The sequence below is a fragment of the Ostrea edulis genome, chromosome 5 (genome assembly GCF_947568905.1).
Source record: "Ostrea edulis chromosome 5, xbOstEdul1.1, whole genome shotgun sequence".
Lineage (NCBI taxonomy): Eukaryota > Metazoa > Mollusca > Bivalvia > Ostreida > Ostreidae > Ostrea > Ostrea edulis.
In genome coordinates, this window is record NC_079168.1 from 78,750,438 (window position 1) to 78,777,227 (window position 26,790).

Here is a 26,790-nt window from a genome sequence, read left to right on the forward strand (position 1 = left end):
ACACAGACTATGAGAGCCAATTAACATCAAGTATTAGCAATAAAAGAAAACACCTACAAAATATCAGCACATCTCACTAATATTGCTCAAAAGATATATTTGTAATAAGTGGGTCAAAGGTCAATGTTAAGTCAAAGGTCAATGTTAAAAGTCATCAAATATGGTACTATAGGGGAAAGACCTTGTCACAAAGATTACAGGTAATTAGTATACATATATATCAAAGTTCACTAATTTAAGTTATAACTTAAGTATGAATGTTCAATTTTTTTTTTAAAAATGGACCAAATGACAATGCAAAGGTCACAAGGTCATCAAATATTGCACCATCAAAAAGACCTTAAGCCTGTTCAGCAGAGCGGGCGCACACGAGTGCTTGCCTCTAGCACCAAAGGTTTAGATATGGGATATGTTCGCAGGCTGAACAGGCTTCTGGCCAAAACTTTCTCACTTTGAGTGCAATGTTAGAGGTAATGTTAAAATTTTCTATAAATGTTGCAATGGTCAATGTTTTAAGGGTCACAGGATTGCAAAGTGTGGTACTGTCTGAAAGGGCTAATTGCCATAAGGAGTACAACCACTAAATAAAGTCAATCAGATGAAAAAAGTATTATTTGCCCTCGATTCTTCTACTCTGAGGGGATAACATTTTGACAATACATTAGGTATCTGCTTAACCCCTGTAGCATAATAATAGTATAAAACCTACCAGTATCATGTACAGTATTATTAACATTTAATGGAATCTTTTGAAATTTTGGGGTGCATTTAAATTCAAAGGTTGATACCTCAATTGTGAACCTACTTCTTTCTCCTAACCCCAATCCTTACTTTCTTTCTTCTTCTTTTTCTTTTGTGACCTATTGGTCAATGTACTGTGTCCATCTGCATCATCACCTTTGAGATCATTGGTCACCTGGGATCCCTCTATGGTTCCATAACTCTCTATTTCTTGTTTATTTGCTGACAGTGTCTCAGAATATGACTGTGATTTCTGAATACAACAACACAACAGGGAAGTTTTGCCATGTCTCCCTCCTCCTCCTCCAGCATCTAAACCTTCCAGCTTCTTGGTGAACATCTTCACACACTGCAGTAAGCCTGTAGGACTTCACACATCACAAGCTGGGCTCACCAGCATATAAATCTCTCGGGGGGACTACGAGTGAGCTGAACTCACTGTGATACATGACAGCAATACCCAAACTAATGTACTGATAGCTCGACTAGCTACCACAAACTAATACTGATAGCTCGACTAGCTACCACAAGATGCCGACAAACATAGGAATATAACAGCTAGCCTCAGCAATATCTGTTGAACACAGTGATCCATTAAGACGGCTAATCCACTGTCGTCGTTAGAAACACTAGAGCTTTGTTGATGATAAAAATATTCATGTTTGGAGCTTAATTCACCTTTTATCATCTGCTCTGCAATGTTTTAGTGAGCTAAAAACCCAGCAGTGCATGAAGAAAGAGATTGGGTTTAATATTTGCATGGAGTCCAAATGCCACAGCATTATCTGTACAATACTACAGAGAAGAACTTACAACGCAGTTTATGAATACATTAAACATTATAACAACATGCATGTCAAATGTCATCAAACGTTATAACAATTAACATGCATGTCAAATGGCATGGCCTTGAATTCTCTTTTGGATGTTAATTTCCCCACAACAAAAATACCCTGTCTCTAACAATCTCACAGTCACAACAGTCCCATCAAAGTCAAAATGTAATTATACAAATAGCACGCAACAGTCGGAATTCTCCTCACTGACACGAAAACTACATTGTTAAATCACACATTTGTAAGCAACTGCCAAAAATACACAGGTTTAAACTTCCATTATATAAATTATTAGGTTAAATATCCTCTACCCAAACAGCCATACTGATTAGTGAACTGTGTATAGCACATATTTAAAAAATCAGCTATATCCAAAGTTTTCCAAACAAAAATAATACACATTTGGCCTGAAGTCCTTTGTTACTTTCACCTGCACCGAACCACTAGTGAACAATTGTCGGGATTACTATTACAGATAGGAATACACACAAAAGTATCCACGAACCGACACATAAAACATTTTGTTCCACCTATTTCCTACTCTTTGTAGATTTTCTGCTTCCGGCCATGCATGCTAAAGTTCATTCACAGCAAACTGAAACTCAACAGTCTCTCTTTACTCTACTGTACACAAAAATCCTGCAAGTCCCAAGACACCTGTAATGACAGCATCTATCGCAGAGAAAATTCTGGTTAATGATAGACCTAACTTCCACGCTCTCCTCTGAGATAATTTACTGGTTCCCGATTGGTAAAAGACAACAGATACGGAGATAGTCCCTGATCAATAAAGCCTGTAAAGTTTCACAGCCTCCCAAAGCTGACAGCAATTATAGCTATTAGTTGGTTGTAATAGCTGTATAGTACTCTAACAGGGGCTTTTCTTTTATACCTTAATTAATCAGCCAGCTTTCAAAGACATTGAATCCAAGCAGCTGAGAATATAAAATATTCATTACAAATGATTAAATAAAAATATTATGCCCATACAGTTGCTATAAACCGAAGAAGTATAACTCCAATTATAGCAATTTATTATACATAATAATTTTAATCTTTGAAGTATTTATACCTTATGATATAATGATGGTCATTTGCTCTTAATGAAATCTATACCTGTATTTTTGAAATATAAATTCAAACATTACTACCAATGTATACCTTTGCTTTTCAGCACTAAGATAACATATTTATCACTTAATGGATTACCTTGAATATCAGCTTGTAATTGTCTTAATATATGGATCTTGTGCTCACTTTCATCAGCTACACAGTGTATCAATCTCTCCATAGTTACATGTACCATTATCAAAGTATTTACAAAAAGAAAACCAATTTTGTAAACCATTTTTTTTTTACCCCTATATACTACTCTAATTTAATAAAACATACGAAAACAAGAGGCCCATGGGCCACATTGCTCACCTGAGTCACCTTGGCCCATATCTAAAGATTTTCCATACATATTTGCATGTAAAACTTTGGTCCCTATTGTGTCCCCAACCTACCAAAGGGGACCATGATTTTTACAAACTTGAATCTGCATTATGTTAGGAAGCTTTCATGTAAATGTAAACTTCTTTGGCCCAATGATTCTAGAGAAGGTTTTTAAAGATTTTCTCTATATATTAGTATGTCAAATTTTGTTCCCCTATAGTGGCCCCATTATACCCCCAGGGGCCATGATTTTAACAAACTTGAATCTGCACTATGTCAGGAAGCTTTCATGTAAATCTTTGCTCTTCTGGCTCAGTGGTTCTTGAGAAGAAGATTTTTAAAGATTTTCCCTATTTATTCCATGTAAAACTTTAATCCCCTATTGTGGCTCCAACCTACCCCAGGGGCCATGATTTTAACCAACTTGAATCTGCACTATGACAGGAAGCTTTCATGTAAATTTCAGTTCCTTTAGCCCAGTGGTTTTTGAGAAGATTTTTAAATGACCCCACCCTATTTTTGCATTTTTGTGATTATCTCCCCTTTGAAGGGGGTATGGCCCTTCATTTGTACAAATTTGAAAGACCTTTACCCAAGGATACTTTGTGCCAAGTTTGGTTGAAATTGGCCCACTAGTTATGGAGAAGAAGATGGAAATGTGAAAAGTTTACAACAACAACGACAGCTAGACAACGGACAAATTTTGATCAGAAAAGCTCACTTGAGCCTTTGGCTAAAAATCATAGTTGAAGTAATTTTGTCCATGGTTTTTAAATAATTTTTGATTGAAAATGACAATAAACAATATTCAACTCAATTAGGGTATGCATATACATGTATCTCTGTAATAATTCATCAGAAAATGAAGAAACTGCTGACATTCCTGACTTAGTTTTATATGAATTCACCGTAACCTAGGTGGTACATCAAATACATATGTCATTCTGACAGACGTAGCATGAATGTTTGCATGCATCCATAAATGCAACAAACAGACAAAAACTACATCCAGAAAATGTAGGCATACATCCATAGATGATCCAGTCCATGCATGTTAGAATTATGTATAGTGTTTAACAGATTCTTAGAAACTGACCATCTAAAATACTTGACCCTACTGTCCATAAATGCCAGCAGCACCAATAAAAACAACACCATGGGTTCAAATCATTATTATACCCTAATAGTTGTCTGCATAATTTCTCCACTGGGTAAGCTTACCGACAGATGAGGGACACAACTTCCCTCAACAGTCAAGCTTAATTTCACGCAGATTCAAATCTTAAGATAAATTGTCCTTGACACAGTGCTGCGTCATTACAAAGACTGTTGATCTTATCAGATATACAGAAAACTATACTGATCCATGTAAAGCTAACTAGAGGGCACATTGGCTAACTGAGGCTTACGTAATGCACCCTCTGGTAAGAGAATGAGGCTTGTGTAATGCACCCTCTGGTAAGAGAATGAGGCTTGGGTAATGCACCCTCTGGTAAGAGAATGAGGCTTGTGTAATGCACCCTCTGGTAAGAGAATGGTGCAACACAGAAACAAGTTAATTCACAAACACAAATATCACACATTTTACCTAATTACATGTATTTTGAACTCAGACTGTCAGACAGAGTGGCTCACAGAAGTTTAAGCTGCTGGCTAATATGATTGAATTATACGATTTAGTTATCGGATTCACTTCCAATCAGAATATCCAACAGCAATGGTCACAGTAAACTGATTTTGTTTGAATTCAAGCTGCAATTTGTATATATATCCAATAAATAAACAATATCTTTAATTTATCCTCTAAGAATTTCTCCATTTATTGATAAACTTTTAGGCCTTAGGACAAAGTATATATACATCCACAGCTTAGTAGACCCCAATCATAGAACATGCCAAGTATTTAGTGCACTACACGCTAGGAAAATCTCTCTTTTTTACAGTACCCTTTCCCCGCAATCCTTGTAGATAAACAAGAGGTCCTCAACCACAATCTTCACTTTTTAAGCAGCCTAGATTTAAAGCAATACAAGCGGTAACTGACAGTAAATAAATTGAAAAATAAAAGAACAAATACACACAATAACATATTTGTGATTGCATGAATATATATATAATCTCATTGAATCAGAGTGGATTTGAAGCAATAAACCATGCAGTCAATATCAGCAGAAAATGTCGATTCATGAATTATTGTCTTCCTGACAGTAATTCCTGTTCCTAATCTCCGATGTACATTGACCTCAGAGGTCACCATGCAGTTTGGAAAAATGTGAAAGAGAGGCACTGCGCAAGTAAACAATTCTAATATTCCAATTTTATAGAAAATTCATTATCAAAATTTTATTTCCGTGGCAATTTGCATAATTATTACTTTCGTACACTTACATTTACTTAAAGTCATCCACAACACAATGTAATATCCTAAAAAAGAAAATGTGTAGTTGCTCATATCAGTTTCCCCCTTTGTATGACCTTGGTCTCAGCAACCCAAATTATGTTCGGCAATCATCCATATTTTCTTCAGATATGAAATGTGGGTCATGGTCATGTGAACATATAACACCCATTTTTAGTCTCTACACTGCCAGGCTTCTCATTGAGCAACATATCCAATACAAAAGTCTTCTTTATGCATACGAAGCGATTAACAACATTCCACAGCAATACGTACGGGAACTATTACACATTTACCAACCTGGACGATCTCTAAGATCAGAAAGCAAACAAGCTTTAGTTAAACCAAAATTTGGAACTACCACGTATGGCAACAGATGATTACACGTATGGCAACAGATGATTACACGTATGGCAACAGATGATTACACGTGGCTGCTGCCTCCCTCTGGGTCTGTTTACTATTGTCTCCATTCTTGTCCATCAGTGCACATTTTCAAAAAGCATCTTAAAACTCATATTTTTTAAAAGTAGGCATTTGGTTTATAGATTATATCAATTGTATGTATTGCCATTCTACCCTATACAATCTTAACATGCATCAATATTTATCCATACTTTAATTTTTTGTAATTACATTTCATCTACTTGTGCATTTTAATTATCTTTGTAAGCCATTCAATGTTGCTTTCATTCCTCATAATGTTTCCATATTTTATTTTAATTTTTCATTCTTCTTCTTACATATAATAAGTATTTTTACATTGTACAGTGCTTTAGAGTGATTTTACTAATCACATAAGGTGCTTTATAAATATTGTATATAAAAATTTATTATAATAATCGTGCCATATTTCTCTTTTTATCATAAATGCCCTGTGACATCATATGCCAAACTAATCAATTTCAAATAAATCAGTCACAGCTGTTCCATGGCCATTACATCATGCAGAAAGCTTTTCAAATTTCGAAGTTTTCAAAATCACATTTAAATCATTACATGTAAACAGAATTGTAAATATAGATTCTGATCGGTCATCATTAATTCAATATATAGACATGTACATTGTATTTTTAACTGTGTGACCATTGAGATGAGCAAAGAAGACCGGGCCTAACATCTTGCAACATGACTTCAGACATTTGATCTGCCTGTGCATTTGACATAGGAAATAGAATGCAGTCGACGTAAACAATGCATAGTGATTTCATATTTAGCAATGATGTTTTTTTCTTTCCAACCAAGCAATTATGAACAACAAAATAAACAATTGCAAGCATGAGAAAACTTGTCTGGCAATTAAAAAACGTTTGTTACGATGGTACTTTTCAAACAATTCATTTTATCTATGTGTTTTTCGCACTGACAGTGACATTTTTCCAGAACACTTTGGGTAATCCTCATCATTTTTGAGGTGATGAAGAGCAAATCACATGATATAAATGTGTAATCTGTACTTCACTAACTATGATGTGTACGTTGTTGAAAATCATGTGCATGAATACTACAGGGTGAGATAAAAGATTTTCCTAATGTATATACACTTGACTTACCGAGTTCATTCTTCATTTGAATTTCTAAACGTTTAAATAACTAAACACTTGACTTACCGAGTTTGTTTTTCATTTGAATTCCTATACATTTAAATATCTATACACTTGACTTAACGAGTTCGTTCTTCATTTGAATTTCTATACACTTAAATAACTAAACACTTTACTTACCGAGATCGTTCTTCTTTTTCCTTTTCTTGGGATTATTTTCCAGACATGGAAATCCTCCACAGGTGGAGAAACAGAGAAACTTGTTTATGTAGCAGAAGAAGATGACCAGCAACACCAGGAAAAGGACAACTGCTCCCAAGAAGGCCAATGCCTCGGGCGGGACTGAAAAGTACCACACAGGAGTTATAAAGCTGCGAGCATAGGAAAGACACAGAACATTACCAAGTTGTGTACATATGTCTGATTATTGTATTAATGCCAATAAGCACCTAAGTGTGGAATGAGGTATTTCATTCTGAGAGTAATTTAAGATAGCTGTCTCAAGCCATCAATGTATCAAAAAAATAATGAAAATCATTTTCATTGTATTTCATAAAAAACATCAAACATCCACTTCTATTTCGTGAGGACTTATTTTTGCGTGAATACATAATGATGTATTTATTCATGAGACATATAACTGTCATGAATTATTATCTATTATTTAAGTCTTCTTTGTGTAAGAGTTTATTTGTGAGGAACTAAATTTTCTGGATGACATTAAATAGTCTCACAAAATTACATGTAAATAGTGTTCCTGCAAATAAAGTGTGTTTTACAGTTATATAATGCACCATATTCTTGGAGATTATTTTTCATGAAAAAGTGTTTTAATTCCAAACCTCATAAAGCTGTTTAATAGATATGATAATTTCATGATATTTATCTTTCATGTAAATCAGCAAAAGTAAAACAATAGCAAATAGAGAGCAATCTACAATACATCCTTGCAAGCCACACCTATTGTCTCCGTTTACACGTTAAATGAGGTAGGGTAGGTACTATCGGACTCAGTAACCGTGGCTATAGCGACGATCGATGCATACAATCTAGTGAGAGGGGCACTTATAAGGTAAGGACAGTTACTTGATGAATATATGGCTACATCAAAGGTCACTATAAATTTGAATATGCATGCAGGCAAGAAGACATCATTAGAATATAATACATGTACCAGACAATACCCTCAAAATCAATTACTTAGTACTGAAGGAATATGTTGAGCATTAATTATAATCAGAGAATTATAATGTTCAACATCTATATCATGAAGTCCTTCAAAAGGATACCAAGAATTCAGTAATCGATGAAATATAATTTGGTTTTAATATGGGTTGAATGTACCTTTTTTAAAGTAAACCAGAAATGACAAAATAATCTTTTTTTTTTTTACATATATATGTGTATATATACTGCATGATCAAAAAAAAAAAAAAGGAAAAGAAAAGAAAGAAAGAAATGCATAGGAGCAATTCTTAGAAGAATCGTTTCAAATAATTTTTTCATACATGCTTTTGTCTAGAATGAATCACCTGATTACTTCTTGTTACATCTAACGCTATTGTTTACTAGATAGATATTCTATAGAATTTGAGGACAATAAAACGTGTTTTCATAAAACCCTAGAGTCGGTCTCTGTTATACTCAATTGTTGTAAGTTCTTAATGCACGTGATTCAGGCACCATGCAGTATAGTCTTTCAAATGTACGGGTTCTCCATATTTGATTGTGGTGCTGCATCAACTCAACAACACAATATACGGGATATCGGAACTAGAAAATTTTGGAACTCTTCAGAAAAAGAAGTCACGAAAAATATGCGTCATTCGGGCAACTCTTGTATACAAATTAGTGATGACCATACATGTAAAGACGACTCATTTCTGATACAAAAATATCTGTCTAGTTTGAAGATTATTTTTCAGAATGTTGTAAGTGAATGCTCTAGTAGCAAAACATGAGTTAATTATTGGATTAAATTTCTTACGTTTGGTAGCAGAGATAGAATTAAAAAACTTTATTTCCTTACTGTATCATGCACGTACATGGATATCTACATAATGATATTTTCTTGAGTCATTATAATGATATAAATAATCACAATTTATGCATCGATCTCCAGACACGTACATGTAGCCACACACACACACACACACACACACACTTCTGCCCTGGCCCTCTCCTACTCGTTTTCTTGACAACGCGTTAAATTCTCACATACATTTGTGTTCAAGGTTACACTCCCCCCCCCCCCCCACCCCCACCCCCCCTTTACAATTTAGGGGTTTGGGCAGAACTGTTTTCTTGCTAAGATTTTTCATATAAATATAATGGCACCTTTTTTCTTTCCGTTTGTTCCCCCACCTATCAGCTTTCAAAAACAACACTAAATTGTGCCTGAACTCACTATAATCTGATAGTAAGTATTAAGTAACATGTGCTTGTTTACTGAAAGTTGCCAAAGTTAACGCAGAAAACGTGATCTCGTTGGACATACTAAATATTAAAACCGGGACGGAATCAGAGACGAAATAATGGTTCCGATATTCCATATTGGACAACTGTGTCACAAATTGCAGTTGAAAAGGGGTTCAATGTTGAACAAAGCACCTGATCTAGCTTTTAGAGCAGATATCAACAGTATGGTACAACAAATGATTGTCATAGAGCAGATTGACCACGCATGATGTCAGAAGCACAGGATCCCTTCATCCAATTGTGTCATCTTCATCCACAATTCACAACAGCATCATCTACAACATCTGTCATTCCAAGGATTCATAGAATATCAGATCAGACTGTTCACAATTGACCTGGGGATGCTGAGATTAGAGCACACAGACTTGCTCGTGGCATTGTTCTGACTCTGCAACATCGCTGGAACCGACTTCAGTGGTCTCATTTTCATAAATGCAATGCTGGCGGAAAGTTTGTTTCAGTAATGAATCTCCATTTTACTGCAGAGACCTGATGTAAGACTCAGAGTGTATATATAGGCATCAAAATGAAAGTCTGGCACAAATTTGCATCCAGGAGACTGACTGTTAGTGTTATGATGTGGGCAGCAATATCTTTTAGACAGGATATAGCATTGGTTCACATACAGGGTCACTTGATGGCTCAACAGTATATATACAGTCACACATGGTTCTAGTAATGCCGCAACCCGGAGAAGTATTCCAATATGACAATGCCAGACCACATACTGTTCATCTAACACACATGAAGTAATATCTAGGTTCTTCCTTGCCCATCAAATCACAAGATTTGAACCCTATCAAACATGCATGGGACGAACTGGCACCTCCGCCAAAGACAACTACAGCCACAGACTCGGCAACAACGGATCCAAGCTCTGTAGTTAGAGTGGAACAACATCCCTATATATTCAGTTTTTAGAGACTTAATTGCATCCCTGGGAAGGAGTTGTGAGGCATGGTGCTGGGGGGGGGGGGGGGGGGGGGGGGGGGGGGGGGCACCCTAGATATGGAACGTGGGTCACCTTGAACTGTTAATTCTATAATTATCATTAGTGGTTGTGATACATGGACTTTGATTATTAACCCAGCATTTACATCCTTTTTATGTTATCAAAAAATCAATTAGTATTTTTCATGTCTTAAAATGAATATGAAATTGTACTATGCATTTCTTTATTGATTAGTATATATAGCTTAGATAGCACAATATGGGACTTAATTCTGCCCTTTTCCATTTATAAAAACTGCACCATCTGTAGCACTTTTTACAAAAATTCTTATGACTTAAGAATGTATGCAAATCTTATCAGTTATAGATATACTTTCTGTGCATGCTCATTCAAAAACTCAATCTGCAAGAGATGAATTATAAAGAAATTGCAGTATTTCTAAATTTTGATTGCATGTCATTCGATTGATTGTGAAATAGACCACTGGCTCTTTATACATTTAATGTAATCTTTGTCTGTAAAACTCTCTTCAAATTTAGAAGTTATACACGTCTTTTTCCAAAGTAAATGAGAAGTGAAAACCAACTTTCACATATAACTGAAATAGCACATAATGAGACTACATTCCAATTTAAATGCTCCATAGAATGCATGTAAATAATCAAATGTTAAACTATCGATCATATCTAAATACATAATTCATGAATGATCAAACCCTCGAATGGCGTCCCTTCTGGGTCTCCCACACTGACAGACAGACACATCTTAGCACGACACACAGGGTTCTATATACAACACGCAGTTCTTACATGCGGACTATGAAAATACAATCTGTTCACAAGTTTTTATGATATCAGAACATATGAATATGAAAGTGATTGTAAAATATGACAGCTAGACTGATATATCTGCCCACAACACAATGACAATCTGCGGAGACTGATTAATGACTGTCCCGGGACGCAGATGCCCAGATTACAATGGACCCCAATTGATCTTCAGTTCAGTATAGCAAATGACAAAACTCAAATCAAGTCTTTTCAGATGGTCTACAATTCAATCACCATCTCACGCGACACCATAGGATAAAATTCGCCATGGGATTTTCTGAGTAAATCAAATTCATTATCACATCAAGTGAATTTTAATGTGATTGCGTAATTCATCTTCAATTCATGAAGACAGATATTAATAGGAAACAGAAAGTGGGTGGCAGGACACAACAATCTCCCCTATATTGATTTAAACACTGGCACGGTGTAAATATCAATACACACCAATGTCCATGAACCATCATAATATACAGCTAAAACAGTAAATTCATAATAATTTTACAAATAAATGCATGCTATACTACTCAATATTTACCATTGGAATTGTTTTGCCGATCAAATTCATTGGACAACATGTTTATTTTGTCCTCTCAATCAAATGCCACATGTAGACTATATCTCTATGCATGCAATTGAAAGCTGCTGATTTGAAACTGTTACTAATGCAATTAAACATAACATTTCCTTTTTAAAGGCAATGAACCCTAATGAGATTTTTCAATATATGCACTGGAAACAGGCAACATGGAAGCAAAAAATAATAAAATTAGCTAAAACTAATAACAAATTATACCAACAGTTTTGAAAGTTCATGTTAAAGTTAATGAACGTAAGATTTTCAAAAAGGCATACATATTTTATGATTTAGCACCTGAAACACATTTTTGTTGTACATTGAATGTACCAAAGCTAGGAACTTTAAAAACTTATTTAGAATTCAAATATGCAAGGTCATTAAATTGCTGCTATATGAACGACTGGTAAAAGTCTGCATTAAATGCTTAATTTACATAATCTACTCTAACTGTTATTCAAAATAAAATATACTTTATCATATTTACCTCAAACTTCCTTGGTACATATAAAACATGACCCGGTATTAAAGACTTTAGAGATGATAAAGAGCAGATTACTTCAGATAAAAAAACCACTTTGCATGCTGCCTACTGAACATCACACATGTCATATACTCTATGGTAAACTGCTGGGTAAGATAACATTGCTGTAAACAATACCAATGAATGCTGTGGATTAAGACAATATTGCTGTCAACAATAACAATATTCTGGGTGGGTTAAGACTATATTGCTGGGAATAGTAATATAGAATCCCAAATGGATAAGACAACGCAATATTGCTGCATGCACATAAAAAAATCAGTTACAGAAAATATAATGGTAACTGTAAATATTTCATATTATTATATGAGAACTTCATTTCTCTCAGATTAATTAAATGTCTCTTTGTGTCAAATTGCAAGAATGTGAAATCACAATTTTTTTCTAAAGTGACACATGATGAAAAAATAATCGGCTGCATATCTTGTATACAGATTGTATAAACTGAGTTGATATTAGGTTGTGCCATATATGCTGGGTAAAATGTCACCATACATTCTAAAAATAGCACTCTTCTTTTTCCCTTTTGTTGTTATGGCAATATTGCTTTGTGTCAAAATAAAATTCAAATTCTAAATCATTTATCATATCATAGCAAATGTTTTCTTTAAAATTAAATTACAAGAAGCACAACTGATTTCTACTCATTTTATGCGATACAAAGCAAAGTTGGGAAAGTTTACGTTTCTGTTAACTGCTTTACAGTTTATAAAGTTTAAACTTTCCAAACTTACTTTATAAATTGCATAAAATAAGTAAAAAATTACTTTTATTCCTTGAATATTAGGCCAAGTAAAATTAATTAGTAGATTATCATTCCCGCCCGCCCCTTAAAAATCGCCCCGCCCCGATTTTTTTAATTTTTCAAAATTACGATTTCCGGATATTTTTATGTCCGGTCCGGTATCGTAAACGTACTTTGTTTCACTTTGCCTTTTAGACACCCAAATACACATGTAATTATGATTTATAAAGCCTTTCTCAATGAGAGAAGGCATTTTCGAGGTCAAGAATACCATGGCGAAAAATGAAAAATAAAATCCTCCCACCCACCCCATTTTTTTGTGAAGTTTGAATGATAATTTAATCTACTAATTAATTTGACTTGGCCTTACAAAAAAAATAATTAATAAACCACATTAATATGTAAAAACAAAAAATGTTTAAGGTCATACATGACGTTTCTCGATATAATTTTCATGACATTTATAGGTACAATTCACTTACATGTGCATTCTGGCTACCTTTTTTCCACAAAAATACTTGGGGTATATTACCAGGTCTGTTTTAGAGTTAGCATGTTTTGATAGTTCCTGGTTGTGACAAGTAAAACTGTAAAGTCAGCTCTTATGTATTACAGAAGGTTGTTTATATGGACAATACTCAGTTATTTTAACAAAGAAGGGAAGAAATATTTTTGGATCAACCTAGGATCTTGGCATTATTAATTTGGTGATCTAACCACTGAGGTAACCAGGCTGATACACAAAGCATAGCAATATTTCAATATAAAATCATATCAACAACTCTTCATATAGAGGAGACGAAAAAATTATTTTAGAAAAATATGTCCGAAACATTACGTATGACCTTAATATAAGATAACAAATTTTCAGGAATTCAACATCTCTGTCTGCATCATCTCGCTACTGGACAACTAATGGCTAAAGCAAAACTATAACAGTTATCATCAAACCACAAGTCTGTATACATACCCCAGTCAGCAAACACTGGCAGTTATAAAGGAATGGTTTGAATTATCATTCAACATGTATAATATAATCAGAATTTTATTCACTAATATAATCAGAATTTTATTCACTAATAATGTTCATATGCAATTCTCAATAGATCAATATACATGCATTATTAAGATTTTATATGTCTGTCAATACTTGTACAGGAGATATCAAATGTAAATTAAAAAAAATAATGATAATAAAAAGTGGTAATATCGCTACTCTGCATGTGCATGATAATGCGTAAAACAAATTGTCTTGAGTGATATTTTCATAATATTAGATTTAAATATTTTATTCCTCCACTAAAACCAAAGTATTGAAGTAAGAATTGTCCCACTGCCAATATAATTGTAGTTAATCCTGTCCATCGTGATAATTTGCTAGGTTTGAAATGAACCCATAGCATGCAATAATCTACAGATTAAATGTAATACTCCATGGATTTTATGATTTTGTCTTTGTGTTAAGAGAGTCAATAGTGAACCTCAAATTCCTCCTCAAATTTATTTCCCAGACAGTTACCCACTCCTTCACAATGAATTTCCAAACAAAAGCCCTAGCTTTCACACAAGAATTGTGATTTTTTTTCCTCCATAAAATTGTCCGTGTTTTCACTTTTGTCAAGATTCTGAACATAATAATTAAGTTTTGGATTTCTACATTAAGATACAAAAATCATGAGAATATGAATTTGTGAATGGTCTGTTAATCAAGAGTTTTCACTTAAAAGTAAGAATGAGTAATTTTATTTTGGGAGTGGTATTCCTTGTTAAATTACACAATGATACATTCCTCCAGTGCATTGAGGAATCTACAGAATATCCATCAATCTGTTCATTCTTACGCTGACTAATAAATATAATACAATGGGATTTAAAAAATCCAGTTACTTCTTTTATCTTCTGTAAAATTAGAGAAAGACCAACTGCGTGATTACAAGCATATCGTGATGTTTTCAAATGTTGTACTCAAAATTGTTAATGAATGCTTTCCACCAGAAAATGTTAATAATTTATAGTACTTCACTAGTCACACCAGTATTACATATAAATATCAAATCACTACTAAATCTCGGAGTCACTGTGTGTGTGTGTAAATGTATGCATCATGCATGCATACAATAAAAGCATACACACACTAACTTTTAACAATGGTGACGGTGTAATAGAATTCTTGATATTAGGATACAAAAAAGTTCAGCATTTGTGATCAATGCAATGCCAAAGATCTAAAAGTGAGAGAGGGAAAAAAAGTGGCTGACTCAATATTCATCACTGTTCATGCAGTAAGGGGCATAACTGATTCCTGTATTTTCGGAAATTGCATTTCTCCATCTATGATAGGGACTAAAAATAAATCATAAAACAATTCAAATGTAAAAATCAAAGAATTTGCAGATAACAATCCAATACAACTATATGTATTACCTAAAAATATGCATATGAGCTTATCCAAACATGCAATTTAAGCTGTCATTTTTTTATATCAAAATTAACCAAAACATTACCATATGCCAAACTTTTTCTTTAAAATGAGGGTTTGGAGACATTTAAATCTGTTAGAATTACAAAAGGAGTACTGGTATTTCATTTGTTAACTAGTTTCCTGGCAAATTTCCATGGTTGTACAGAAATCAGTCCTACCCATTTACTGTTATAAGTGCTACTGTCTAGGAAGTCCATATACAATGTTAGAGTTACTCCTGTTAGGCTGTTACTTATTTTATAGAGGGTGAAGCCCTCTCACGGCCCAGAGGGCCGTGAGAGCGGAGCTCTCCCTATAGGTAACACGTATGTTTAAAAGGAAAATATAGGAAAATAATGAAAAATTAAACCATACGTATGGAACTTGAAAAGTTTGGTACCAATGGCGTCGATTCGAATATTAGCGCGTGGACATGATGTATTCCTCCATTTTGAATCTCGTCTACCCTAGTTAACGTCGTTCTGAGATGTTACACATAAAATCCGTAAAAGCATGTAAATCTTATTTTCTTAATCATATATAATCACTCCACAATTAACGCCATGTTTTTTGTTGTGGTTCAAACGCTGTTTGTAAATTTGCTAAATAACGACACTGAATATGACGTCACAATGTACTGTTTACATCAATTGCGTTATATTTCCCGCGTTCAATATATTGGCGGATCAAATGTCCAAAAGTAGGATGCTTTGGTACAGCTCCGTCCGCGTGCTAACTTCGGGTTGTTTTTGTCCTGTTTTGGATATAGATAATAATGCCAAAACTTTTTTTTTTTGCTTCGCCCTCAAACACGGTCACGCCGTAAAACATATTATTTATAAAACTTTAATGAGCAGTATCTGCAATCTGCAATCAACCACAAAAACATGTGAGATATCAATTATACATGCCCAGTCCAAAGGAGAAAAGTGGCAATAAAGCTAGAATTTAGTGAAAAGCTTGAATTTAAGTGAAAAGCTAAAGTTAGTGAAACTCATAGTCAAGAGTACAATGCAGAACTTTAGGTCTAAACCAATAATTATCCTGTACCATAATCACCGGAGGCTTATTACATGGAGCTGTACATGTATAACTAGCCATATAAAATCAATAGTAAACCAGATTATTGTCAGATCTGTCTTATTAATCATAGTAACAGATTTAATCAATTCTGTAAATAGTGAAAATGTTTGGAACATATGGCATTCTACACAAATGTCCGTTACATGTAGTGGCTAAAATTCTACTAATACTGATTTAACATTTACATAAAAAGGTATATTTAGTTAAGATTGAAAGACGTTTTCCATACATGATTATCCATGTACATTTCAGCACAGGTGTAATCTAGGGCAATTTCGCAATGGACTGCCTTGAGTAAGTTTGAATGAAAAAAAAAATACTAGCCCATTTTGTGCCATGGATTCAGATATATTACACAGCTTTTGTTTATCAAAGTACAGTGTAGCGTTATTATAGACCAACTACTCAATAGAATCCATACAAGTAAATAGCCCGACCCACTCTTCCCAAAACTAGTCATGCAACATAGCAAATAATTGGACAGCCAGTTACTTTTGTACTTCTATTTAATTGATTACTCTTGACTATGAGATGAATGGATTTTTCATTATCCGTATCAAGTTAGTCTATGTTCATCTAAGCATCTAAACAGATTAACGTGTTATCGATTTTTTTTACTACTTGTCACCTTGCATTTCGACCATTTTCTTTCCTTTATGAATCTAGTACAGAAAAATATGCATCAAAGATCATTATGAGAACTTATAAATCACGAAATCAAATTCTAATGACTTTACAGTTCCGAAAGATACTTACAAATGCTCATAGTCTGCAATGCAACCCCCCTGTCAGGATCCTCGACTCCATTGATAAACAATATTGTATGTTAATTTCGCACGCTACTTTCAAAATAGAAAACGTGTAGACCAAACATTTCCCGGAAAATCATTCGAACTTCAGGCGCATGTCAGAACGATTATAAAGATGACGAATGTTGTATTTTGTGTTCGGCAAAGGTACATTTTATTATACATATATATGTTTGGAATAAAAATTCATCATATTGAAAGTACGGCAAACTATCGAGGTCCCAGTTTAGTCCAGTTAACCAGATATACTTGTAAACATGTATGTCAAGTTGAAAAAAAAGAACCAAGAAAACTCATTTTGAAATATAAGATCACTTGAGGAAGGAGGGAACTTATTTTATTAGTTACAAATTAATCTTACGTAGCCCAATGCATATAATATATGAAAAATGCCACGATTGCAGTTTTTGCATCATTAGCTAGCAGCTACCGAGACCTTCAACCACTGAGCATGCTAATCATATAGCGTTCAAACCAAAGGCACCTGAAGGTATCACACCGGTAATCATTTTTACTATATATTACTATGGAGGGAAAAAAATCATTAGAAATCAGTTTACAGAATTGATGCCGAATAACGCAGTCGCAAACGTTTTATGTTACCTGTCTCGTCTGCCCACACCAGAAAACAACACCCTACGCGGCATTTTCGAGGGGGGGGGGGGGTACCCGCAAACAAGACTACCCTCAAATCCACGTGTTTTTCACATGTGTGTAAACAGCCGGAGTACACCTCAGGAAGTAGCCTAAGCTACCAACAGCAAATAGTTCCTTTGTATACACTTGGTTATTTGTACAAATTACACAAAATTTCCTAATCAGGGGTACAAAAATTAAGAAATGAGAAAAATCGCGCAATGAAAAAAAATTAAATATATGGAACTACAATTGAAATGAACAATTACCGGTTATTCTCATTAGAGAAGTCGAGGCATAGCCTTCATCGATGAAGGCTATGCCTCTCGACTTCTCTAAAGAGAATAAATTACCGGTGTGATACCTTGAAGACAACTAAATCTCCATCAATACCTTGAAGACAACCAAATCTCCATCAAAAATTGTCAAATTTGTACAGCAGGTGCCCGTTTCATTCATCAATAGTATACCCCATGCACATAGCGATCGGAGCAAGATAACTGACGTAATTGGTGATTTACTTCCCCTAGGGATTATCGTGATTCCTGCCTGTTTGGTCACTGAAATATGAGGCGCGTGTGGTACTTTTTAAATTGAAATAACTTTGTAGAAAATCAGGATATTTCCGCAAAAATGGTTTCATTAGAAAGAAGAATGATGAAAGAAGTAGGTACAGTTTCTACAGTTATCTGGCCCAAATTATTGATGATTTCACTTGGAGCTCAAATCCTGGCATTCAATTAAGGAATAGTTTAGCAAACCCAAAATTCACTCAGTTTGATCAGCAAAATGATTTGTGTCATATGACGAGAGCTTGAAGTTGGCATAAAATTGCAAAAATGCCATTTTCAATGAAAATATCCACAAATTCAGGTGGTTTTCCTTTTAGAAAACATACAGCGCATGCGTCGAGCAAATTCATATTGAAGCATGTTTTTCATCTCAAAATATTACACAATATATATCATTTTCATTTTGCTCGACAAATGCGCACATCTTTTCCTGAGCAATAATTTGTATGACATTTGATAGTTTTCGGGCTTATTTTGAGAAAAAGACGGGAAATGTCTTATTCATGATGTCATAATGCTATCCATTTAAAACTATCATTCTGATTTTGTTGACATAGTATACCTGGCATTTATTTTACTTTCTTAAAACGCTGATTAAGGTTAATTCCAGACACATTTTATAGAGAGAATTTATTTGGGCCTTTTTATGTATACAACCGTACCTTGTTCTTTGCTATTTCAATCACTTATTAATCCTAAATTAATTTATAAAAAAAAAATTAATTGCTAATTATTTCAAATTTCATATGAATGAGATCTTTGGTTTTGTGAAAATATTCAATTTTCGGTACTATAATGGAATCTGCATCTAGTATTTGGTATCCTAGAAGAGCCCATTAATTACGCTTAATAGATTAAACCAAGTTGATACTCACGGGTGATTAGTGTTTCAGATAATGCCTCCCCCCCCCCCCCCCCCCCCCCCAATCTGTCAGGGGTTGTGCGTATTTAGCCTTTCTTCAAAGCAGGGGTAACACATTAAGAAGACTAAATACTGGTTAAAACAAATAAATAAGACTAAAGTCTGGCTGGATAATATGACGTTTTAAAACGTGCACAGAAATCATACAGAAATCATCCATGTAACTGTTCATTACAAAAACTTTAAGCTAAAACATTTCCTAAATTTTGATTCCAAAGAAGATGTAGGCCAAATATCAAGGGCGCTAAGTATTGTGACGTTGAATTGCAAGCGTTCAAAGTGCTCAAAACGGTAAGAATACGTAGTGACAAATTTAATATGCAGGACAGAACACAAATTTTTGGTCAACGCATTAGAAGTCGGCAACAGAATTATGGCCTACGCCTACGCCGTCAGAGCCTTGATATCCTTCTACGGAGGGGACTGTCGTAAATCGTGCCAGAAATATTACTTCGCGTACTGGGCCCTTAAAACGAATAATTTGAAATCTTCTGTGTTAAGGAGACATTTTGATGTTCATATGAGTGACCTTGACGAGCATTTACCATGAATTATCTGAATTCCTCTTTAGGACATAAAATCAAAAATAAAATAAAATTTCTAAACTCTACGCAGAAATACGAAATCTCTTAATTGGGTTAATTTACAATAAGGACATTGAATCAAGAAGTCATAGAGTTATGTATGATGCTAATAAATGTCAAAGAAAGTCCATCTAGGCAGGGGGGGGGGTTATTGTGCAATATGCGTATTGTAAAATCGATGTGAAATTTTGATACGTCTTTTGCATGTTTTAAGTGTTAAAACCGCCGGTGTATGCTACATGTATATAGATGAGTGTTTATACAAATATTTACGATTTTCTAGCTGTAAAAGGCAAAAAATACGTTGTCGGTCCTGTAGTGACATCTCATCAATCGTGGACTGTACCTTGCAAGGATCATATCCTCTGTTAGTGAGATGAGTTTTGAGGATTGTTCCTTGTTCTTGGAAGATAGAAGGAGTAGAGCAGATACGGCGGATTCGCGTAGCGAAACCCTTAGGCACACCTTTGAAAGTGTGGGGTGGATGACAACTAGATGGCATAAGGTACAAATGAGAGTCAGTGGGTTTAGTGTGGAGATTAAACTCAATTTCTCCGTTTCTAAATGTAGCCAAATGTGGCCTTGGTATCCAAAACAGTGTTATTTGAGGTGAAAATTTCCACAGTAAACTTAATGGAATTATGGAAAGAGTTTGCCATCTCGATAAAATCGTCCAGGCTTTCACGACCATCAACCCACTTCATCTCAATGTCATCTATAAAACGTAGTTATCTAAGGGGTTTAACTGGTGAGTGATATAGAAGTCTACGTTCCAGTCTCCCCATAAAGATGTTACCCAATTCCGAAATTATTGCAATATTAGTACTTCTTTTACTGACACCCAGTAGATGTTCACAAAACTTAATATTCAGGTTTTCTACCTCCCAATGTTTAAATATGTCGTACAAATCTCTTTTTCCAGCATGCGTGCCGAAAATGTGCCTCATCTCTCACAGCCATACAAGGCAAAGGGTTTTACTATTTGGTCAAAAAGATGTAAAAATGTTTTAATTGGTGGATCTATAGATTTGATGTCTTTATAAAGTTTGAATGAGGCCTTAAGAGCGTTATTGTATAGATCAGATTTTGCTTCCTTGAATGAACCACAGGAGGATAAAATAACTCCTAGATATTTATATTTGTTAGAGCATTCAATACATGTGTCACCAAACATGAAGTTTTCTTTAATTAGGTGCCCGCTTTTATAAAAAAAAAAATGATTACTTTTGTCTTATTGGTATTAATTTCTAAGCACCAATCGTTGCAATATTTTTCGAGTTTTGTAGTCCATTCTGGTTTTCTGAAAGCAGCACAAGATCATCCGCATATAGGAGAGATGTGACTTTCTTTCCAGAGAGATTGACAGAGCCTATGGTTTCTTCATCCAGTAATTTAGAAAAGTCGTTCAAAAATATTTGGGCTTAAGACATCGCCTTGTCGAATTCCTATCTCTGGTGTATATGGAAGGGTTAACTTGGTCCCTACTTTTATGAAAATATTGTTGTGCCTATGAATATTACATAATATGTTGTAGAATAAACCATTGACATTTGATTGTAGGAGTTTTAGTTTGATGCCTTAATGAATAACAGTATCAAATGCCAAGTCTACAAAACATGCAGAGGGTCGTTTATTGCCATTATTAATGTATTTATCAATTAAAAACTTCACTACAAATAAATGGTCTGATGTTCTAGATTTTTTTTGGAAAATCCTATTTGACTATCGTGTATTATTTTGTTTTCAGTTCAGTGTATCAAGCCTGTCATTTAAAATGATATTTAAAAAGTTTTGCTATGCTGTTAGTTATAATTATACCTTCATAGTTTTGGGGGAGCTCTGGATTGTTCGATTTAAAGATGGGTGTTGTATAACCTTCTAACCATTTTTCTGGATAGATTCCTGATGTTAAGACAATATTGAATAGTTTTGAGATACAAGTATTTGAGCTGCTTTTGTCATTTTTGTTTACCTCGAGTCATACACGCAAGGTTCACAACTGCAGTATATTTATGAGAAAGTGATGTAATGTAAAACTATGAAAACAAAAACGTTTGAAATGTAAGTAAAACGAGTTATCTTCCATTAAGTTAGAAAGATAATGTACATTAAGTGTATACTAGTATTGCACATTCGCCCGAAGAAGAGAAGATCATCTGTTGGCTTAATTAGAATAAAAAGTAAAATGAAAAAAAAGAAAAAGATTTTGAATATCTATGAAGACCATTCAACGCCAGGGGGAAAAAATAATTCAAGTTTTGAATTTTTTAAAGTTGAGATTTTTTGGAAATAAAATAGTATAAAAACCAACAAAATACGGCAAATAAAGGGCTAATGCGTGGGTAGTGGGTAAATTTTTGATATTATTATGATAGGTAATCTATACTCCAAGCAACCCGTGATTTCTTTTAACCCCAAAGAGCCTAAAGGATTCGGCTTATTATATATAAATAACAGAATCCAATGTTTCTCGATTTCGTCAGTCTTATAGTATAAATGGGACGTAGTCGGTGACAGTAGCCTACGATTACTCACAGGACATAAAACAGCCACGATTTTTGGGATCCATAAATCAATCAATCAAAGCCGATCATATAATTAGGAATTTGGATGTGACCAGTACGTCTTTTCTGTTCGGTCAGTGTTCGTTATAAGAACATGAAGTATATATTGTAAGTTTTATCGGTAAATAACATATGAATGTAACGCTATATAACGCTAAATTGAACGAATTTTATTTATATTGATCTATAACAGATACGTGTAGTTCAGATGACGCTATTTTACTGCTAATTTATCTACTGAACGTGAACATGTCATAAAACTGATATAATAGTAAACTATGTTTCCACAGTAACATTATATACATATTGAGAACTAATCGTGTTGTTCCAAAATAGTGTATAATATAAGTCTACAATTATATATTTATATGTGTTATATATAGAATCGATCTTCACGGGAAAAGGAGGAATATGGGCTTTTCCTGTGTGTCTTATAAAAAGTCTTCTATTACATGTATCTATCCATTGCAACCGGGGAAAACATTTATAATTCTTTTCCGGATATCATATTAGATATTAAAACAAATAAACGCATTTTATACAGAAGTTATATTTGTTGAGGTTCAAACGTGCATGCATACTTTGACATCAAAATGACAATCAAAATTACCAGCCAATTTTCATTGTTACAATATTGTCAAAGGCAAACTAAAAAGTTTTGAAACCCTCTTTTGATGTAGAGAGTAACATAAAATATCTACGAAGAACCGATGACTAATAAAACAAAGAACCGATGACTAATAAAACAAAGAACCGATGACTAACAAAGGGACTTCGGAATTCTGGGGAATCTGTGTTATATTTGCATGATCTAAGAGAAAATCATCTAAAAAGACATCAAACAGTGCGGGTAGATGATTTATCATCCTCTTTTACACCACGTGTAGCAGGATACGATTTACATTACAACAAAATTCGTCTTTACAACAGTGTTTAGTATATAGAGAGTATATATTTCTTGTAAGCTTAAGTGTTTTTACCACTAATGCCTTTCTTGTAAAGTTTGTGTAACATTGAAGTTAAAGGTTAACTGAATCAAATGCTTTGGTAAAATCAACGAAAAGCGAGTGTATCTAGATATTTTGCTTCTTATGTCATAAGGGGTTTTAGTATAAAGATTTGCTGCAGTGGTTATTCAAGGCTAAAAACTGATATTCACATAGCAGACACTTTGCTTCTAGGCAGGAATTTAAACGATATTGTGATAATCCGTCGAAAAGACAATTTAATCTACCAAAAAAGTCTCAGCTGGATCTTTATGATAAAGTCGTTGTACCAATTTTGACATATCGCTGTGAAATCATTGAACGGATACACTTAAGATTTCTAAAACATATTTTCCATCTAAAAAGTAGTACCCCTTCTTATATGGTATATGGTGAGACTGGGCGTTTCCCATTGTATATACAAATATATACAAGGATGATTTCTTCCTGGATAAGATTACTTACTAGTTCGGAAAAGAAAATTGTTCGCATATTATATAAAAATTCATATTCGCAATATTCCCAAGGAGGTTTGAAAAATTCATGGGTAGATTTTACATACAAAATTTAGCATCTTGCGGTTTTTCAAGCATTTGGTATGAGCAAACTTTCATTGATAGGAAGTGAGCTGTTGCAGCTCTAAAACAAAGATTAAGTGATCAATTCATCCAAATAAAATGGTATAGTGATATAAACAGCTCATCAAAAGGTCAAATTTATAAAAATTTAAGTCTGATTTTGGATGTGAAAAATATCTGAGTATTTTACCAAATAAATTTAGGAAAATACTGGTCAAATTTAGAACTACAATCCAGCAACTTCCTGTTGAGACTGGTAGTTAGTCAAGTATTTCACTTAATGAAAGACTTTGTACATTATGTAACTCAAGTAAAATAGCAGACGAGTTCCACTTTATTTTAGAATGCAAATCATTAGCTAGTATCATGAAAAAGTTTTTACATCCCATATTTTGTAATGAACTAAATATACTTAAGTTTAGTGAGATAATGTCAAACTCTAGTTTTAAATCGTTGAAAAATCTCTGTCTCGTCATAACTAAAATTTATGATGCAGTCTGTGCTCCATAACTTATATCTCTTACTTTTTCTTTTCCTTTGTTTGTAGCTATAGCCTATAGTATGTATATGTCTTGAATTTTCTTTTCTTTTTTATTACTATTAGTTTTTTGTGTATTCACGATTAATTAAGACGACTCACCATTATCTTTTATTATTCATTGTACCTCGTGTACCACTGATGGATGGTGTGAGTGAAAATAAATGAACTTGAACTTGCTTCTAGACAGGAATTTAGACGATATTGTTATAATCCGTCGAAAAGTTGTCTCATACGGCTTGTTGACTTAATCTTCTGTAATTGTAGAGGAATGATATCATGTTTCTGGTATATCTCTAGGGAAAAAGACCTGATTAAATCATCTCGTGAACATGTCTGATTTTATAATTATGATCATTTATAATGTAATGTTTAAAATAGTCCTTCCTCTCATTGAAGCGTTTCTCGTCTGTATATTTCTCAGTAACTGTACAATGAAGACTGAGACGCCATTTCGGTATTCAAATAAGTGATATCGTCGATGAATATGTGATGTATCTCCAAAGTTGATAATAATAATAAGATGCTGGAGTTCCTCATTGACAATATCTTTAAATCATAGTCTTTGGAGATGAAGTCTTTCAACAGTATGTTGGAATTCCCAAGGGCACAAATTATACTCTTTTATTAGACGACCTGTTTTTATATTCTTATCAGGCAGAATTTATTCAAAAGCTTCTACTCGAGAAGAAAAAATATCTTGCTGTGGCCTTCAACTCAACTCAACATTTAGATACATTGTATATCGACAACGTTGTATCTATTAGCAATGTTCATTTTCATTTATATGTTGATTCAATATATCCCAGTGAACTCGAAATAAAAGACACCATAGGGACTTCCATATCTGCTTCATATTTGGATATTTTATTGAACACAAATGTTAACGGCAAACTGACCATTCAACTTTATGACAAATGGGATGACTTAAGCTTCTTCATCGTTTATGTAGCAATATTCAATTCTCACCTGCACATGGTGTTTATGTCTCCCAGCTTATTCGATACACAGAGCATGTTCTGCGTATAATAATTATTTTAATCCATGCAAGCTACCAACAAATAAATTGATGTTACAGGGGTTTCAACAGTTTCGTTTGAAGTCAACATTTCGCAAATTCTGTGGTTGTTATAATGATCTTATTTGCAAATACAACCTGTCTTTAAGTCGAATGGCGTCTGATGTGTTTCATATCAATTATTAGGCTGTTCTTTATATACTGATTTGGACTACGGATTTCTCCGTTTACCTGATCAAGATAGAGAACTCACGACGGGTGGGACCGGTCTACAGGGGATGCTTACTCCTCCTAAGCATCTGGCATCGCCTCATATGTGTCCAGGGGTTCGTGTTTGTCTGATCCCGTCTCTGATGTGTCCAGGGGTCCGTGTTTGTCTGATCCCGTCTCTGGTGTGTCCAGGGGTCCGTGTTGGCCCTACCCTTGATTCTGTATTCGTTATGGGACTTATGGGATTGATCACTGTTCGTTATCTTCACTTATCACATATCCAGGTTCCGAATGAACGATATCACCTGATTAGGTGACACCGCTCTTTTCGAATCAGTGATGTCACTTAAGGGTGACCAAAACGATGTCTCGTTCATGTAGTTACATTCCACTTTGCTCGGAGAACTTTAAAACTAGGAGAAAGTTGCACAGTCCCATGATGAGTTGATCCGAGAACTTTAAATAGTTATAAAAAAAAATTCCTTGAAAAGACTTAAATCAACATAAATGTAACGACGATGGTGTAGATTCATAGTGCAGACTGCCCAGCGGGGGGCTCTTCTACACTAGAACATAATGTGTGTAATATGTGGCCCTTTTTATCACAAACGTATTTTACGTTATTTATGAAAAATAGTGATTTGTGGCTATCCAACACACACACACACAGAGAGAGAGAGAGAGAGAGAGAGAGAGAGAGAGAGAGAGAGAGAGAGAGAGAGAGAGAGAGAGTTATTCCTTCACCTG

The 26,790-nt window shown here is 34.3% G+C and overlaps 1 protein-coding gene across 10 annotated transcripts in view; it reads right to left on the bottom strand.

Annotated features, from left to right (window-relative positions):
- LOC125650596 (synaptotagmin-14-like) overlaps positions 1-17,508 on the bottom strand; it is a 33,441-nt gene extending 15,933 nt beyond the window's left edge. For 2 of the 10 annotated variants that reach the window (XM_056166346.1, XM_048879024.2), the window contains exons 1-4: positions 17,383-17,448; positions 17,255-17,288; positions 14,053-14,067; positions 7,137-7,298 (exon numbers count right to left, since the gene is read on the bottom strand). In XM_056166346.1, the coding sequence (XP_056022321.1) occupies positions 7,137-7,298; positions 14,053-14,067; positions 17,255-17,270 (193 nt within the window). In that variant the 5' untranslated portion in view covers positions 17,271-17,288; positions 17,383-17,448. Of the gene's footprint in view, positions 1-831; positions 5,481-7,136; positions 7,299-11,101; positions 11,247-14,052; positions 14,068-17,254; positions 17,289-17,382 lie in introns of those variants that run through there. The other 8 variants (XM_056166345.1, XM_048879023.2, XM_048879021.2 and 5 more) reach the window with 6 other exon arrangements.
- Positions 17,509-26,790: the final 9,282 nt, after the last annotated feature.